Source organism: Meleagris gallopavo, chromosome 28 (assembly GCF_000146605.3).
Source record: "Meleagris gallopavo isolate NT-WF06-2002-E0010 breed Aviagen turkey brand Nicholas breeding stock chromosome 28, Turkey_5.1, whole genome shotgun sequence".
Classification (NCBI taxonomy): Eukaryota; Metazoa; Chordata; class Aves; order Galliformes; family Phasianidae; genus Meleagris; species Meleagris gallopavo.
In genome coordinates this window covers 4,203,725-4,218,935 of record NC_015038.2, presented here as the reverse complement: position 1 = coordinate 4,218,935, position 15,211 = coordinate 4,203,725, and the positions used below count along the sequence as shown (strand labels likewise).

The window sequence follows — 15,211 nt, the reverse complement described above, 5'->3', positions numbered from 1 at the left end:
CCTTCCATCCTACATGTGAGCTTCTGCCTGCAGCTTTTGGGGCAGCCTGCCTTACAGGCTCTGAGATGTCTCTTTCAAGACGTTCCTCATCTTCTGTGCAAGTGCTGTTCCCTTTGCTGCATCCCTTCCTTCCCTGGCAGCTCTCTTGTATTTCAGAGTCTGTCTCCATCGTCTCGAGGATGAATGGGCGGCTGTGATTTCTGTGCAACAGGAGCCCCTTTGTGAGCTCTGGAGCACTTTGTTCTGGCTGCACCCAGCACGTGGCACAAACTGCCCTAAGCTGCCTCGCTGCATTCAGCAGGAATGGCAGTGGAGGTTAAGCTGGGACACGGGAGAGGTGAGGAGAAGAGGGAGGGCTGTTGAATTGGTAAAGGATCCAATACCTTCCAGTCCATTACAGGGTAATGCGCCCGTGTCCAGTCCCTCTTTCAGGATCTGTAACTTTCCTACACCAGCCTGTGCTATATATACAGCATGTCCCATCTATTCTGAGCTTTCTCTCCAGCATTACAACCTCAGATCTGTGTGCACACCGACCGAATACAGCCTGACCTTCACTTCTTCCCGGCGCTCCCAGCCCACGCTGGGCACAGTGCAGGTGAGGCTTTGCAGTGACGCCTGCCCTCAGTGGCTGCAGCCACAGAACGTGTGGGATATGTATCCGTGCAAGATGATCAACAACTACTTCACTGTCCTGGAATCCCAAACTCATAGGATCCGGAACAAAATAAGCCCCAGCATCACTTGACGCCGGCGAGCAGCGAGGTCTGCCAGCGTACTGCCCTGGCTGTTAACCTCTGCTCGGGCTTTTGCTGTTCCTGACTCAGCTGCCAGCCCAGCAAGCTGCTTTCTGCATTTCTGTGGAGTAAACAGATGCCTGTGAGGGACTGGCTGGCGCTCGCAGGGCGCGTGAGACCCCGGGATCTGCATGGCGTGCGAGGATGAATGGCTGATTCAGGCCCTTCCTGCCTCATTTCTGGTGTGGGGATGCACCACAAAACCAGATGTGCTTGGAAATGAGCTGGTCAAGCTTAGTGCAAAAAGGATGCTGAGGGGAAGGAGCTTAATTTCACTATTGTTGCTAATAGCTGCTTCTTGTTAAAGATAAGCCAAATTGATTGGTTCGCTTTGCCTCGCTCAGTGAGATGAGTGTTCCTTTGCCAGCTACTGAGAGCAGCAAACCCAGGAGTTTCCTCTCCATGTCCAGATACCCTCCTTATGGTCACGTTATGGAGGTGCTTTGTTTTATTGCTCTGCTGCAGTGTGCTTTTAGTTGTTCTCCAACCCAAGTGTTTGTGGCAGTAAATAGAAGTGGTTAAAATCTGCAGGCCACCACAAACAGGTGGTGGGGATCCCAGGACCTGCGAGCTGTGTTTCCTTGCTTTTCTAACCTTTGCTTTTGCAGTTCAGATGCACGTGTCTAAAACCTAGCTGAGGTGAGTATGTGTGCTGGTGCACACACCTGGCGATTGGGACCGGTCAATTATTGATGATTTACCTGATATTGGGGATGTTAGCACAGCAGTAACCAAGTAACAGCGCCGCATTTCTGGGACAGCCACTGGTGCACACAGCTTTCTGCATTAGCATTCAGTGCTCAGTGCTTAGCTTGCAGCAGAGAGCCTTTTTGATGGAGCTTTTTATTGCATAAACTGTTTATTTCTCTCCCCTGAGTAAGGAGGAGAGGTTAAACTCGGAAACCACGAGGGAGGAAGGCATTGTTTTTTTTGGGGAGCAGCTTTTGGAACTTGCAGGTTGATTGCAGTCCAGAAGTTTTTCCCACCCTGCAGCTCGTGCCAAGAGCAGGGAGCACTGCTCTAAATAACGCTTTGGCCTTTATGGAAATGCATCAGATGTTCCAGGAGCTCCGTCTCTGCTTCTCCTACCTCGCTTGCTCTCTCTGCAGGATATAGTTAGCACTTGTCTTAGCCTTATATAGCAAGGCCTGATAGTTAGTGTTAACAGGAATAAAACAACACAGAGAGCTGCCAGATTGCATAAATCAGGCCAGTGTTTGGAATTTCATAAATGCCACGACTTTGGGTACAAGTTGAGTACGCGGAACAATACGGAACTGTTCTCTCTTTATCTCTCCCTCCCTCGCTGAGGGAGGGCAGAGGGAGAGCTGGAATTTCGCAGCTTCTTCCATCTTTGAAACTTTTTTTTTCTTCCTTTGCTTTCATCCCCCTGAAGACCACAGGAGGAGCAGCGGTGGCCGCAGCCAGGACTCTGCAGACACCCAGGACATCCAGGTTCCGGAGCAGTTCTCGGGGTTGCTTCACGGTTCTTCCCCCATCTGTGAAATAAGCGAGGACCCTTTCAGGCTCGTTCCTTCCGCGGAGAAAGGAGGCGTGGAAGCAGCGAGCCACCCACCTGCTATGCAGCTGGAGGATGCTGGTTTACCTGCCTCTGCATCAGCACCGACCGGCTCTCCAGAACAAAACCAGAAAGCAATCTACGCAACCGTCCAACACGCTCACGTCAGCCGGGCGGATCCTGAAACTGTAGGCACGCCCCACGTGCTCCAGCACCCCGGCGGTGCCGAGGACGAGGGGGACAGAGGTGGTGCTGTGGGCAGAGCCCACCCGGGGAGCAAACCCAAAGCCGAGCTCAAGCTCAGCCGCAGCTTGTCCAAATCAGACTCCGACCTCCTGACCTGCTCCCCAACAGAGGACGATGCCATGGGGAGCCGGAGCGAATCGCTCTCCAACTGCAGCACTGGGAAGAAGAGGTTGGAGAAGTCGCCGTCCTTTGCTTCGGAGTGGGATGAGGTGAGTTTGAGTTTGCTGGGGTGCTGCTGTGCCAGGGATGAAACTGTGCAGCGTGAGCTCCTCTCTGCTGCGTTGGCCTTCAGAGGGGCTCGTGGGTGGTTCGCGTTATCTTCACTAATTCGCATCTCAGCCAGAAAGAAATGCCGAGTTACAAGCGGTTAAAACTCTCTTTTGGCATTTAACACCTTAATTGGGGTGGGGAGAAGCAGAACTGCAAGGAGTTGGGGGCTTTTCAAAGGTCTTGTTGTTTTAAGTTACTTAAATGCAGGGCAAGCCAGATAAGTTTAGCACCCCCAAAATGAGGGAGTATTGATAACAGCGATCCTCGTGGATTTGTGTTGACTCCCTCTTCCCAGTCCTTCCCCTTTGGACCCCCAGAATTCAGAGCAGAGGTTTTGTGCCTGGGTCCCTGCTGCTGGGGGTGAGCTGCATCCTGGGTTCACGGAGCTGGAGAGCAGAGAGTAATTGAGCTGTTTTATGTATGTAATAGCTCCTACTTCACGTGGTGATCTTGGAGGCTTGTTAGAAGGCACTTTATTGTAGTCCGGGAGGCCTATGGATAGTTAAATATTTCATGCTCAGAAAGTTGGCCCTGGTGAACCACTCGGGCGAGATTAAGTGTCCCTCTGAAATCCAGCACCGCAGCATTACTGAAACATTCTTTGGAGATGATTCTGTGCTGGTGGAGCGGCGGCGCTGCAGAAGAGATAAGCTCGCATGAACCACTCTTTGTACACTGAGGGGAAATAGATGGCCCCGGCGTGTGCTGGGGGTCAGGGCTGTGTGTGCCGGGCTCGTGGCAGAGGGGAACGGCTGCCCCGTGGGATGCCTGTGCCTCCTGCCTGCCCCTCGTGTGCTTCGGCTGCCTCTCTGACCCAACCCAGAGATAAAATCACACGTGGTGGAAGATGGAGGTATTCCACAGTGATAAGAGTGGGAATCGTTCCTCGGCACGAGCCCGTCCCTCAGTCTGGGCGCTTTCTCCCTGGTGTGTCTCTAAATACCTATTTTCCTCTGCAGGTGTTCCGGTTGCCGAGGCTTTGCTGCTAATTAGCTGGGTTAGTTGCAGTGCAGCTGCTAGCGAAAGGTTTTGTAACGGAAGGCACATCTGAAAGGAGCAGAGAGCTTTCCCTGTGCTTTTCATGCCTCACCAAACTGTTTACAGCAAATGTTGAAAGGGAAAGGAGCCTCTGGCTTTGCAGTGCTGCACAGCTTTACTGGTAGCAGAGGTCAGAGCTCAGCATGCCTGTGCTTCCGCTGCTTGGAGAAGGGAGCCTGCAAATCTGCTTCCCTGCTTGTAAACAGAAAGCGTGGCTCCCAGCCCGTGCTGCCCAATGAGCCACAGGAGGGAAATCTGCTTTTCCTCCGCGCCGTGTTTAGGTGAGGAAATTTAGAAAGAATGTGAAAAATTCCCATCTGTCTGCAGTGGAGCGGGTCAAATGTGAAAATATTTGTACGATCAAAACCTGATGGTTTTACATGTTTTCCCACTTCTGAGGTAATTTGAACACCTCGTGGAGGTGCTTTGGAGCAGCACCCTGTGGCTAGATTTGCCTTGGGCTCTCCTAGCTATCACAGCCCTCCTCAAGTGATTCCAGACAAGACTCCCTCGTCTCTGCCTCAGTTTCCCCATCTGTGAGATGTGAAGAATCCCACTGGAAAACACTTTGCAAAGCTAAACGTAACGAGACAAGCCAGTAGCTGGTGATTCGTTGCCTTTAGCTTGCTTTGCTCCTTTAGACTCCATGCGGAAGTGTGCAGGGTCTCTGTCTGCCTCCTGGTACACGTGCAGCTCTTGCACTCTGTGATGCTGTCAGCAGGAGGGGCACATTTTGTGAAGCAGAGCAGTTTTTTGGATAGCATGAAACGGAGCTGCTGCTGGTTGGTGATTCATACGGCCAGTCCACTTCTTGCTATAGAATATCATAAGGCTCCTATGGCTGGTGGTGAGAAATGCTGGGCTCGCACCTGCAGGGAACATTTGGGTGTTGTTTTTGTTTTTGCAGTGATTGTATGTGTAGAAGGGGGCTGATCTGGCCAGTCATAATGACGGCACTAAGATTTAAATATAAGCAGAAGTGATGTTGCTGGAAGTTTAATTAGTTCCCTGAATGGAGGTAATGCAGCTGCCCTGAGTCCAACGTGACTCTCAGCCTCGGAATTTCCCCAGCTGACAAAACCTCACTGAGCCACTCTGCCTGTGCGTTGGGAGGAACAATGGCAGATTTATAGGCGTTATTCCGTTCCTTTTAATAGCCTTTATGCAGGCAGCCCAGGAGGAAAGCGATCCATGTGCAGCTGCAATGGGCACGGAAGGGCTTTGCCCACAGCCAGCAGTAGGTGTGTCTGCTTGGGGCATGGGGGCGAGGGGAGGGACCCGGTTGTGTCTGTGCATGGCTGGATCTGTAAGCAGAGCTGGCATCGCTCGGGGCCGTGGGTGAGTGTGCACAGGGAGATCTGCTGCTCGGACAGAAGGGTCACGGCCCTGCAGCCGCCCGCTGCCAATGCCCTTTGTTGGAAGTGGGAGGTGGTGTAGCTTTGCCAGAAGGGTGGGCTGGGGAAGGAGTGATTCACTTGGCAGCATTCTGCCCCGCTCCCTGCTGAGCAGTTCCGAGGGCCTGGCCCAGCTGCGTGCTGCAGAGGAGCACACACCATGGCCCCCAGATGCTGTAAGCAAGCATGGAGGTCAGCAAAGCAAACAGGGCTGTATTGCCCAGGGAGCAGAGGGGGACTGAAGGAGGTGAGGATCAAAACTTGCTCCTTCTGCTGCCTGGGAAGTGAGGGCAGGGAGAGGAGCAGCAGAGCAGCGCCCTGCAGAACTCGGCAGAGGGCTGAAGTGATGAATTTGTTTGGTGTAAGTGGCTCATGAATATTGAGCAGCCGTGAGATGAGCGCACAGCCCCAGCATCACTCACCATGAATTTTGCATAGGAGAATAAACTGTTTGTGTTCCTGAAGAAGCGGGGCTCAGCCCTGCTGCCTGCCTGCTCTGTGCATCCATCCAGGTCCGTTTGCAGGTGCTGCTGCAGGTGAGCACACCTGGCAGGGCTCGGGCCCAGATGGGCTGAGCTGTTTTCCCCCTGAGCATCACGAGCCTCCTTGGATGAAAGGCAGGTATGAACCTCTGTTGGCAGTTTAATGAAGTCTGGGGGATGGACAGCAGCCGTGCTTTGTTCCGGGCCCATACGATCTGATGGCTTTTGGCCAGGTTGAGGTGCTGAACGATTCCTTTTCTCCTGCTGCAGTTTTGGATCCTCCTATTCCTCGAGCAGCTGAGTTTGACTGTGCTGGAGGAGAGAGCCCAACCCTGCAGCTCATCGGCAAACTGCTCTGCTCCTTGGGGAAGCAGCTCCTGACAGTGAGAGCAATTAGTGCTGCTACAGCAGCCCCAGGGGGCAGCGATGGCTGGAGAGGAGCTGGGCTGTGCTCCCCACCCCTGCTGTGCTGTCAGCTTTCTAAAAGCAATATTTCAGGTATTTGGGAAATGTGCTTTTTGCAGGACGAGTGACAGCCACTGAACACACATAGCAGATAAATTGGGCTCTGTTTGTCCAGGAGATGAGCTGAGCTGACCTGTCTGATGCACAGACGGTGCTGTGAGTTTGGAGGTGGATGGAACTGGAGGTAACGGTGAAACAAATGGTTTGGGAAGCCTTTTGGGGGGCAGAGCACAGGGCGTGCTGCTGAGGAGCTGCAGACCTGGATCCCCACGGCCAGACGTGGCCTCTTCCAGCTCTCTGCCACCAAATGAGCAGCTCCACTGCTGAATTTGCAGTGAATGGCTCAGAGGGTTCCAGCATCAGCTTCACAAAGTGAGGTGGCTGCTGTGTCTGCAGCTCTTCCAGGAGGAGATTAAGCCTGCTTCAGAAGAAACTGGGGGAGCTGAATAAAACATGCTTTTTTTTTTAGCTTTTTTAGAAAAAGGAAGCGCACAGTCCACCACTTTGATGCCTTCCACCCCCCCCAAGTGGATTAGCTGATGAATTAATGAATAATTTGTGTCTAATTATGGCGCTGGACAGCCATCCTCATCTCCTGCAAGCGATTGCAGCCTGTGCTGAATGTTCCACAGGAGTGAGCTGCACAGCCCCATTGCTTTCTGCCATGGGTTTTGAAGAGCTGTGCAGCACGATGGTAGAGGTTGTGCTCAAGTGGCTTGAAGTGCTTGAGCTCCATTCACCTTGTCAGGGCTGCTTGGCTGCTTAAGCACTCTGTGGAATTACTGCCTTAATTACACTCTTAGAGTTGGGGATTAGAAATATTTGCATCGAGATGTGAAACTTTGAGGAAAGCTCTCGATGCCAAACCCACCACTGCCTTAAAATACACTCAGAAGTTGAAATTCAGAGCTGCACACTGATGTTGAAAGGAAATGCAAATCTTCCCCTTTGCTATTCAGGGGGAGAGCTGCTATTTTGTGCCTGGTGAAACTGCATCCTGTAAGAGCTCGGGGTTCCTTGTTCTGACAAGCTCTCAGCTCACCTGCTGGGCAGCAGCTCCTGCATGGCCAATGCTGCGGATCAGATACTGAGGTTTCAGGTGACGGCTGCAGGTGGGGAATCCAAATGTTAAGCCCGTCCTTGCCCCCCACCACCTGCAGCTTGCAAGCTGTCCCGCAGCATCCGAGGATGGTACTGGCTCCTTCCATCCTTGCTTGTCAGCCTGTGCTGCCTAAAAACTTGATGTGTCCTGTGGATTCTGGTGTTTAAAGCTGAGCTCTTGCCTTGGCTTTGAGCTGTGGCAGTGGGCTGTTCCCAGCCCCAGGGCCCTTGCTGTGCTCCTCAGCCCCCATCCCCTGCCTCCAGCTGGCTCTGTGCTCCTAAGGGCTCCTTCCAGGTTTCCCTTTGCTCCTTTGTAATGTTTTGTGATACTTTGGTTATGGGAAAAGAAGTGATACGCTCAGTGTTTTCATCCTGACTTCTGCTGTTCTAAACAAATGTGTCCTTCAGGATCTCAGTTGTCTTAATTAACAGGCTGATTATTCTATTGTCTCCAGATCCCAACGTTTCCTCTCTTTTTTCCTGTGCTAAGGTCAGGAATTCTTATCATCCTCAGTGCTGGACATTTCCCTTTGCCCCACTGGCAAGATTTCTTCCACCCTCACATTACCTTTATGAACACTTGTGTTTTCACAATTCGGGTTTGCTGTAAACCAGGAGAGAACGAAGCGTTCTGAGCCAAACAGAGCCTGCACAGCAGCCTTGTTGATTGCAGTTCTGCTCTGAAGGGCAAATGTAAAGCCCAAGCATTCCTTATTCAGTCTTTCTTTATATTCTATTCCACTTTATGGAGCATCTTAGAGCGCTTCAGAAGTTCTTCTTAGAGCAGTGTGTGTGTATGCAGTCCTTCTGAAGCCTTCCAAAGCAGCCCACCTGTGCTGCAGGAACTTAACACCTTGCCTTTGGCCACGAAACACAGCTGTGGGGATCTGAATTGCTTCAATATCCTTCAGCAGTCTTTGCCTTTCCTACGGTGAGTTGACAATAAGCAGCATGCAGCCATCCCACCTCCCTGAGCACGTGTTGTCTCATTGGCATCCATCATCTTTCTTGGCGTGGTGACATCCAACTTTGCTGTGCACTTAAATAACAGATACTGGAGGGGCTCTGAAACTGCTGGTCTGTGAAATATACTGGTTGTGAAATATAAATGCATGGTCTGAATTCTTTGATTTCTAACTCTGGTGTTTGGACAAAGATATAGGTGTGAAGCAGCAATCCCTGATCCAGGCCCAAAGGAGTTTCCTGGAGACCACAGTGAGCTGGAAAATGTGTGCATTTATTTGTGCATTTATTGCTGAGCAGCACTTGCAGCACATCCTGCAGTGCACAGCAAACTCAGTGAGCTCTTCCTTGCGTTTGCAGTGAGGAGCCAGCAGGAATTGTCCCAGAGCCTTTTCCTAGAGAAGCCCTGCAGGACTGTGAGGTCCCTTCCAACCCAACCACTCTGTGCTTCTGACTGGCTCTGAGCAGTCTTGCCTCCACAAGCAGGGATGAAACAGCAGTTAATAGTATCAATCATGTATTAACCAAAGACTTTTCTGGGGGAAAGTGCCTTGGATCATCTGTTCTTTGCATCAGCAGGAGAAAAGTGGAGCAGGCAGGACCTAATTGCTCGTTAAGGCAGCACCTGTTGTATTGTCTCCCAGATGAATGTCTGCACACAGATCTCTGCTGCCTGCGAGTGCCCTCATTTTGAGCCTGCAACGTGTTGGCTTTGCAAAACACCTCCTGCCTTTCCCTGGGGTTTGGCTCCTGTGTTGTTATCTGTGCTGTTGTTGCGATTACTGCCATGATGCTGAAGGTTTCGGGCTGTGTTGCCTGGCTTTGCTGGGCTGCAGGCTGCGAGGTGTGGCTGCTGAATGGGAAGCAGCACATCAGGTGCAATGGGCTTCATCTCACGTTGCTGCTGGGGAAGGCTTGGCGGGGGCTTTTCACCACCTGTCTGCTCAGCTTGAAATAAGAAGCAGGAGGAGCTGGGCTGGCGCGATGACTGCCTTACCAGAAGCCTGAGAGATGCTGTAGCCGTGCACTGGGCTTGAGGTTGGTGATGGCAATTAACAGATGTTCATTTTGAGGTGCTCATAAAGGCTGCATTCAGCCCTTGGTTGCCCTGCCCTGCTCAGGGTGCAGCTGCTGCTGGAAGGAGCAGCTCCATGCTGAGCTCCCCATCCACCCGGACTGCTTGCAGCATCTCAAGAGATGATTTCATAAGTCAGCAATTAAAAAAAAAATAATAATAAAATTCCTAAATCCTGATGAAACTGCTTTTCCTCCCAGCAACCCCCAAATAGCCAGCTCTTGTTTACCAGCAAATCCACGCAACAGTTGGTGGTGCTGAGCAGGAAGGATTCTGCCACTGTCTGCCCCGTGCCCAGTGTTGTCCACTGACCCCAATGCATCCTTATTAGTTTGCTTTTTATTTCTTACAGCAGCTGTGTCAGGCTGTAAGGAGGCTTGTTGCTTTGCAATTAGGGGTGTTCTTGTTGTACTCAAAGGGGTTTTTTTAAGCTGGAGAAGCAGCTTGTTCTATTTTCTTCCCATTTTAAGCTTAGTGTGCCCTGTCTCTCCATTGTAGGAGCTTAGAAATAATGAAGCCTTAACCCTTGACACTTGGTAGGAACTGCCAGAATTTCTAATACTGATAACCCTTAAACCCAACCTGGAGGAGCTTTTGGGAATAAAATATACTTGTGGAGCTGCTGCCTCATCTGCTGAGGTTTAACCCTGGGCAAGTTTGTATCGTAGGTTACGAACTCCTTAATGATAAGGATTTATAATGGGAATCCTGATATATTCTTAATTATTCCTCTGCTGCGGGGTGTCATTATGGTGCAGTGATACCGAAGATAGCAGCCATTTGTTTCTGTGCGTCTTTACTTCATTACAGGCTTTGGTCTGAATCACTCTATTGCTCCGTATCTGTGTTCCTCTGCTGTATGCTGTGTTTATCTCCTCCTGCCCAGGGATGCTGCAGAACAGTGGTTTGAAGCTGCCCACTGGGGAAGGAGCCTCGAGGGAAGCAGAAAATCCTGACCCCATGTGAGGTTTTTCCTTTTTGTATGCAGAGCTCAGAAAGAGATGGGGAGCAGCGTGCAGCACAAGAAAGTGCATGGTGGGGGGAGCTGAGCCTGAGGGGCAGCAGCAGGGCTTGGAAGAGACCCCTGCTGTGCTGTGTGTACAGCAGTGATGGCACTGACAGTGCCCCATGGTAGCAGGGGAGCAAAGCTCCATTGCATCTTGTTCTGCTTATTTGTGATTGAGAACAAGTCTGAAGTTGTTACGGGGGTTTAGAGGGGAAGCACTTGGTTGGAGTTGCTTGGTGCCCTGATGTTAGCTCAGAATGCTGGGTTTTTTTTGAAGGGTAGAAGCATCAGAAGTGCTCTCCTTTGTGCACTGAGGCGTGCGTGGGTTGTGACGGTGATGTTTGGTGTGCAAAAACGGGCACTGGGGGGGCATACGTTCCCTCTTGGAGCTGTTGTGGGCTCGTGGTGTGGCCGTGGGGCTCTGCTGGGGGCAGAGCAGTTCAGGCTTTGCCCATTTTCCGAGGGGCTGCTGGGGGGGAAGCTCTGCTCAGAGCCCATCTGCGGGAGCAGAGCTGTGGAGCTCTCTGCAGAAGCTGCTTTCCCAGATGCTGACATGCCCATCTGTGTCACTTCTCATCCCAGGACAACCTTGCTGTGTCCTTGAGAATCACTGATGCTGCACGCGGAGACCAAGCACAAAACTTGTGCTTTTATACGGGTGGTAAATGTAAGGGCTTCTCTGCTGCGGGTTTGTTTTTATTTGCCCCCCTTCCAGAAAGCTCCTGTAGCACACAGATGCCCCCAAACCAGGGTGAGAGCCACACTAAGGGAGCACTGCTCAGTGTTGTGCTTTCTGAATGGAACTCCCTTTCCCTGCATGCAAATGAAGGGCTGCAGGCTGCTGCCACTGCATGAAGCCCTGCTTTATTTTGGTGACAAAAGCCCCCTGGCACTTGTTAGCCACCCTCTGTCTCTCTCAATGGATTTGCTGGCTCCAAACTTCAGTGGAGGGAAGAAAGGCAGACAAATACAGACCCCATGCTCCCACCCATCAGGGCAGGGGGCAGAGCCCCATAGCATCAGTGCTGGGTGCATGGCATTGTTTTTGCCCCCTGTGCTGCGTGGCACCTCTGCAGAATGCTGTCCAGTGGGGATGTTATGGGGCAGCACTTTGTCTCCTGCACACGTCCTGACCATTGCATCCTTCTGCTGTGGGGTGAGGAGATATTTGCAGGGCTCTGGGGTTGCAGGAGGACCAGCTCCAGCATCCAGCTTGGCTTCTATGGGTCTTCTACAAACAAATGCCTCTTTCCCCCATTAATGAGAACTCAGCTGCTCGGGGTGGTTTGTTTTGAGACAGAGCTCTGTTTTGGAGTCAGTTCCAGTTGCTATGTTTTTGTGGCTGCTTGCCTGCCTGCGTGGAAGCCCTCACCACTTCCCAGCCCAAGGGTGATGCTGAGCCGCACCCAGCTCCTTTCTGAGGATATTTTTATTTTTCAGCAAGGCTTAAGCAAATGTGCAAATCTATCAGTGCACACAACCTCCCTGCAGCACTGCACCTCTTGTTTTTTGGGTTTGCTGACCTTCCTTTCTACCAAAGCATTTTAGCTCTGCAACGCTTTGTCTCCTTTCCTTGTAGGGCTTTTGCTTATGGCTCACGGGCCAAAGGAACTTCATAGTGCAGATCCTGCTGCACCCTCCAGATTAGGAGTAACGTGTATGGTTGTGTATATCCCACAAACGGATCTTGTGGTTTTATTTCTGCGGATGCAAAAGGAGGGAAAGAAAAACACACAACCTGTTTGGAGTGGAAAAAAACAGGTTAAGCCAAAACAAATTAGAACTGAGCGTTCAGGGTAAAACCAAGTCTGAACTGCAGCACTATATTTAAACACGGTATTTTTGTATTTAAATAATTAACCACTGGGAAAGAGCAGCCTAAAGAAGCATTAGTGTATGCTGTTTTCAAGGTATCCTCTCTTCCATCCCCATCTCAGTGCCACAGAGTGCAGCTGAGGACCAGGTGTGGAGGGCAGGGATGTGTCCCTCCCCTGTTTTTATATCTTTGCAGCTTATTCTTAGCACCTAGATGCAGGTGGTCAACCAGGAGCTGGTTTCTGGGCTGGCATTGGGCATCACGGCACAAAGGGAGGGGGAAGCAGGATTGCTTTGTGAGTTGCAGCACTTCTGCATCGCCCAGGCTGTCTCTGGATGGACCCAGTGTTTAGCAGAGGGTGATCCCAAAAGATAATCCTCTGGCATGTGATTCTTCCCCTGCCATTCAGCTTTACAGAGCACTGGGCAATCCCCTGCTTTTGAGGAAACGTTTGTGGGCGTTTTAGTGCTGCAGGAGCACCTGCAAGTCTTCAGCACAGAGCTGTCAGAGCTTGGGAAGCACTGACCCCTGCAAGGAGAGCAGTCACTGCACCAGGGGAGCTTGGCCTGGCACCCACAATGAAGCTGTGCTTTGGATCCAGCTATGGAAACAACCACAAGCAAGGAAGGAAGCAGATCTGTCATGGTGTCAGCCCGTGGTGAGGGCAGTGCTTCAGCATCTCCTACAGCCTGGGCTCAGCCCAGGACTAAAGCAGGCAGTACTGAAGCCCTCAGTCTTATTTGGAGATGAGGTTTATTCTGCACCATCCCCGTATTTTCCTCCAGTATTTCATGGTCTTTATGTGCTGGTGGTACATAAGGGCACCGTGAGATTTCAAGGCTTTGCTGGGGAGCTGCTTGAAGGGGCAAAAGCAACTGAAGCAGGTGGTTCTGGCTGCAAAACATGCATTGAGACCCTCAGGTTGGCTGTCTCAGTAACCTTCCCCCACAAGCAGATACAGGAATCAATGATTTTCAGTTACTTGATGTCATCTGCAGGCTCGAGCAATAGCTGCTGCATCCCTCACGCGTCCTTTGAGCTTCGTCCCAAGTAATGAGAACTGGAAAAGCTCTTCAGAGCTGAGCTCGTGGAGAGGAGCAGAGCTGATGGAGCAGAGGTGAATGCCACAAATGCCTCCAGTGGAGGAGTTAGCAGGCATGGTTGTAGTCAAAGAAATACTCAGCAAAATCCAGTTATTTCCTCTGAAGCAGCTCCAGTTTTGCTGACCCCACACTTAGAGTTGCTGCAAAGTCGTTGATTTATGGAAGGGCCTGAAGTTGAGCTGAGAAACAAGATGATTATTTTTTCCTGCAGTTCTCAAAGCTGCATTTCTGGGACTTCCTTATTTTATTCAGCCACAGGACCGTAAATAGCCAGATGTGATGGGATGATGACCGGCCGTGGCATTTGTGTCTGAAGGAGGGGTTGGTGATGTGAGCACTGCAAACCGAGCCGCCCTGCACGTGTTTCATGTTATGCTTGTCACTTAAGTGCCGCCTTTGTCTGCTTGGAATTGGGATATTTTTGCTGCTTACGTGACCTCATTCTTTCTTACTGCATCCTTTGAGCTCCAAATCCCGTTTCTTGTACAAGCAGCTTGTGATTTCTGATGAAAGTTCTGAATGATTTGTCTCGTGGAAGCAAAAGCCATCACATTCCAGGCAATCACATCCATTCTCCATCAGGAATCAGGGCTCTGACCGCTCACCCTGCTGCTCCATCAGTGACCCTTTGGCAGCGTGTGCTGCACCAGAAGGGCTGTACTGGAGATGTGGGTTGGCAGGAGCCTCTGCAGATGGGCTGGGAGCTGTTTGCCCAGCCCTAACAGAGTCCAGCCCTGAGCTTGCACTGCTGCTACTGGCACCTGGGGAGCAGAGGGTCCAGGAGAACTCAGCCTCCATCCCCAAAGCTGTCCTCAAAAAGACCAGAAAGAAAAAGCTGTATAAGAGCTGAGGTTCATTTTGTTGCCCTCTACGTCGGACTGTGCATCAGCTTTGTGTACAGCAGCAAGCCTTGCAGGAGTGCTCTGCCTGGAGGTTTCTGCTTGGGAATGTCTCTCTGGGGGCTCTTTGGGTTTTTATTTTCTGCCTGGTTATGGATTGGAGACAGAGGTAAGCGAGCAGACCTGAGCCTCTCCGGGGTCCCATTGCTCTCTGAAAAATACTAGGCTTTAATTGGTTCATGGCTTTCAACTATTAAAAATTCAGAATTGATGTACTGAGCTGTGATTTATCAGGTCTTCCATCTTAGCAGCATTAACCTGGTGGTTGTCACTGCCAGTTTCCCACTGTCAACTTTTGCACAACCTTAACTTTGTTTCCTTTGTCTTTTGCAAAAGCAGTGATTTATGTCCAATTGTAAATCTAAAGATACCATTGCAGGCAGTGGTTTGTGCCATGTCTTAATTGCACGTGCTTTGCTTCCATCCCTTGGTTTGCACAGAGATGGATGGGATTGTCTCCTGCTCCCTCTCCTGGGCAGCTGAGGCATTTGCCCCCCTTTTGCAAGCTTCATCTCTTTTCAAACTCTTTCTATGCAAGGGAGGCTGTGTGCTCCTGAAGGTAGAGCTGAGGGCTTTGGGGATCCCGTTCTCCTCCTGAGGCTTATGCTCCAGAGGGATGGGTTTCTTGCAGCTGATGGTTTTCAGGCACGGGCAAGGTGCAGAAGGGAAGGATCTGTAGCATCACAGCTTCTCTGCATCCCTTCTGAGTCACCCACCCATGAGAAGGGCTGTCCAGGCAGAGCGTTGTGCTCAGAGGTACCTTAATGGCCTTCCCTGGATCCCTCTGGCTGCCACGTGGTGGGGAAAACCCTGGGACCGCCTTTCCACTCTGTCAGTAACACAGCACGTGCTTCTTGTTTTATTTCCAGATTGAGAAAATCATGAGCTCCATTGGCGAAGGCATCGACTTCTCCCAGGAGCAGCAGAGGATCTCAGGTAGCGTACCCAGCTCGTGTGTGTGTCTTTGTGTGTCTTTGTGTGTCTTTGTGTGTCTTTGTGTGTCTTTGTGTGTCTTTGTGTGTCTTTGTGTGTCTTTG

At 51.1% G+C, this 15,211-nt stretch overlaps 1 protein-coding gene across 3 annotated transcripts in view; it reads left to right on the top strand.

Moving 5' to 3' along the window:
- The window catches only part of LOC100544838 (ankyrin repeat and SAM domain-containing protein 1A), a 74,160-nt gene that overhangs the window by 41,052 nt on the left and 17,897 nt on the right, over positions 1-15,211 (top strand). For all 3 annotated transcript variants that reach the window (XM_019623304.2, XM_010724348.3, XM_010724347.3), the window contains 2 exons: positions 2,194-2,771; positions 15,044-15,110. In XM_019623304.2, coding sequence (XP_019478849.1) covers positions 2,194-2,771; positions 15,044-15,110 — 645 coding nt within the window. The remainder of the gene's footprint in view (positions 1-2,193; positions 2,772-15,043; positions 15,111-15,211) is intronic.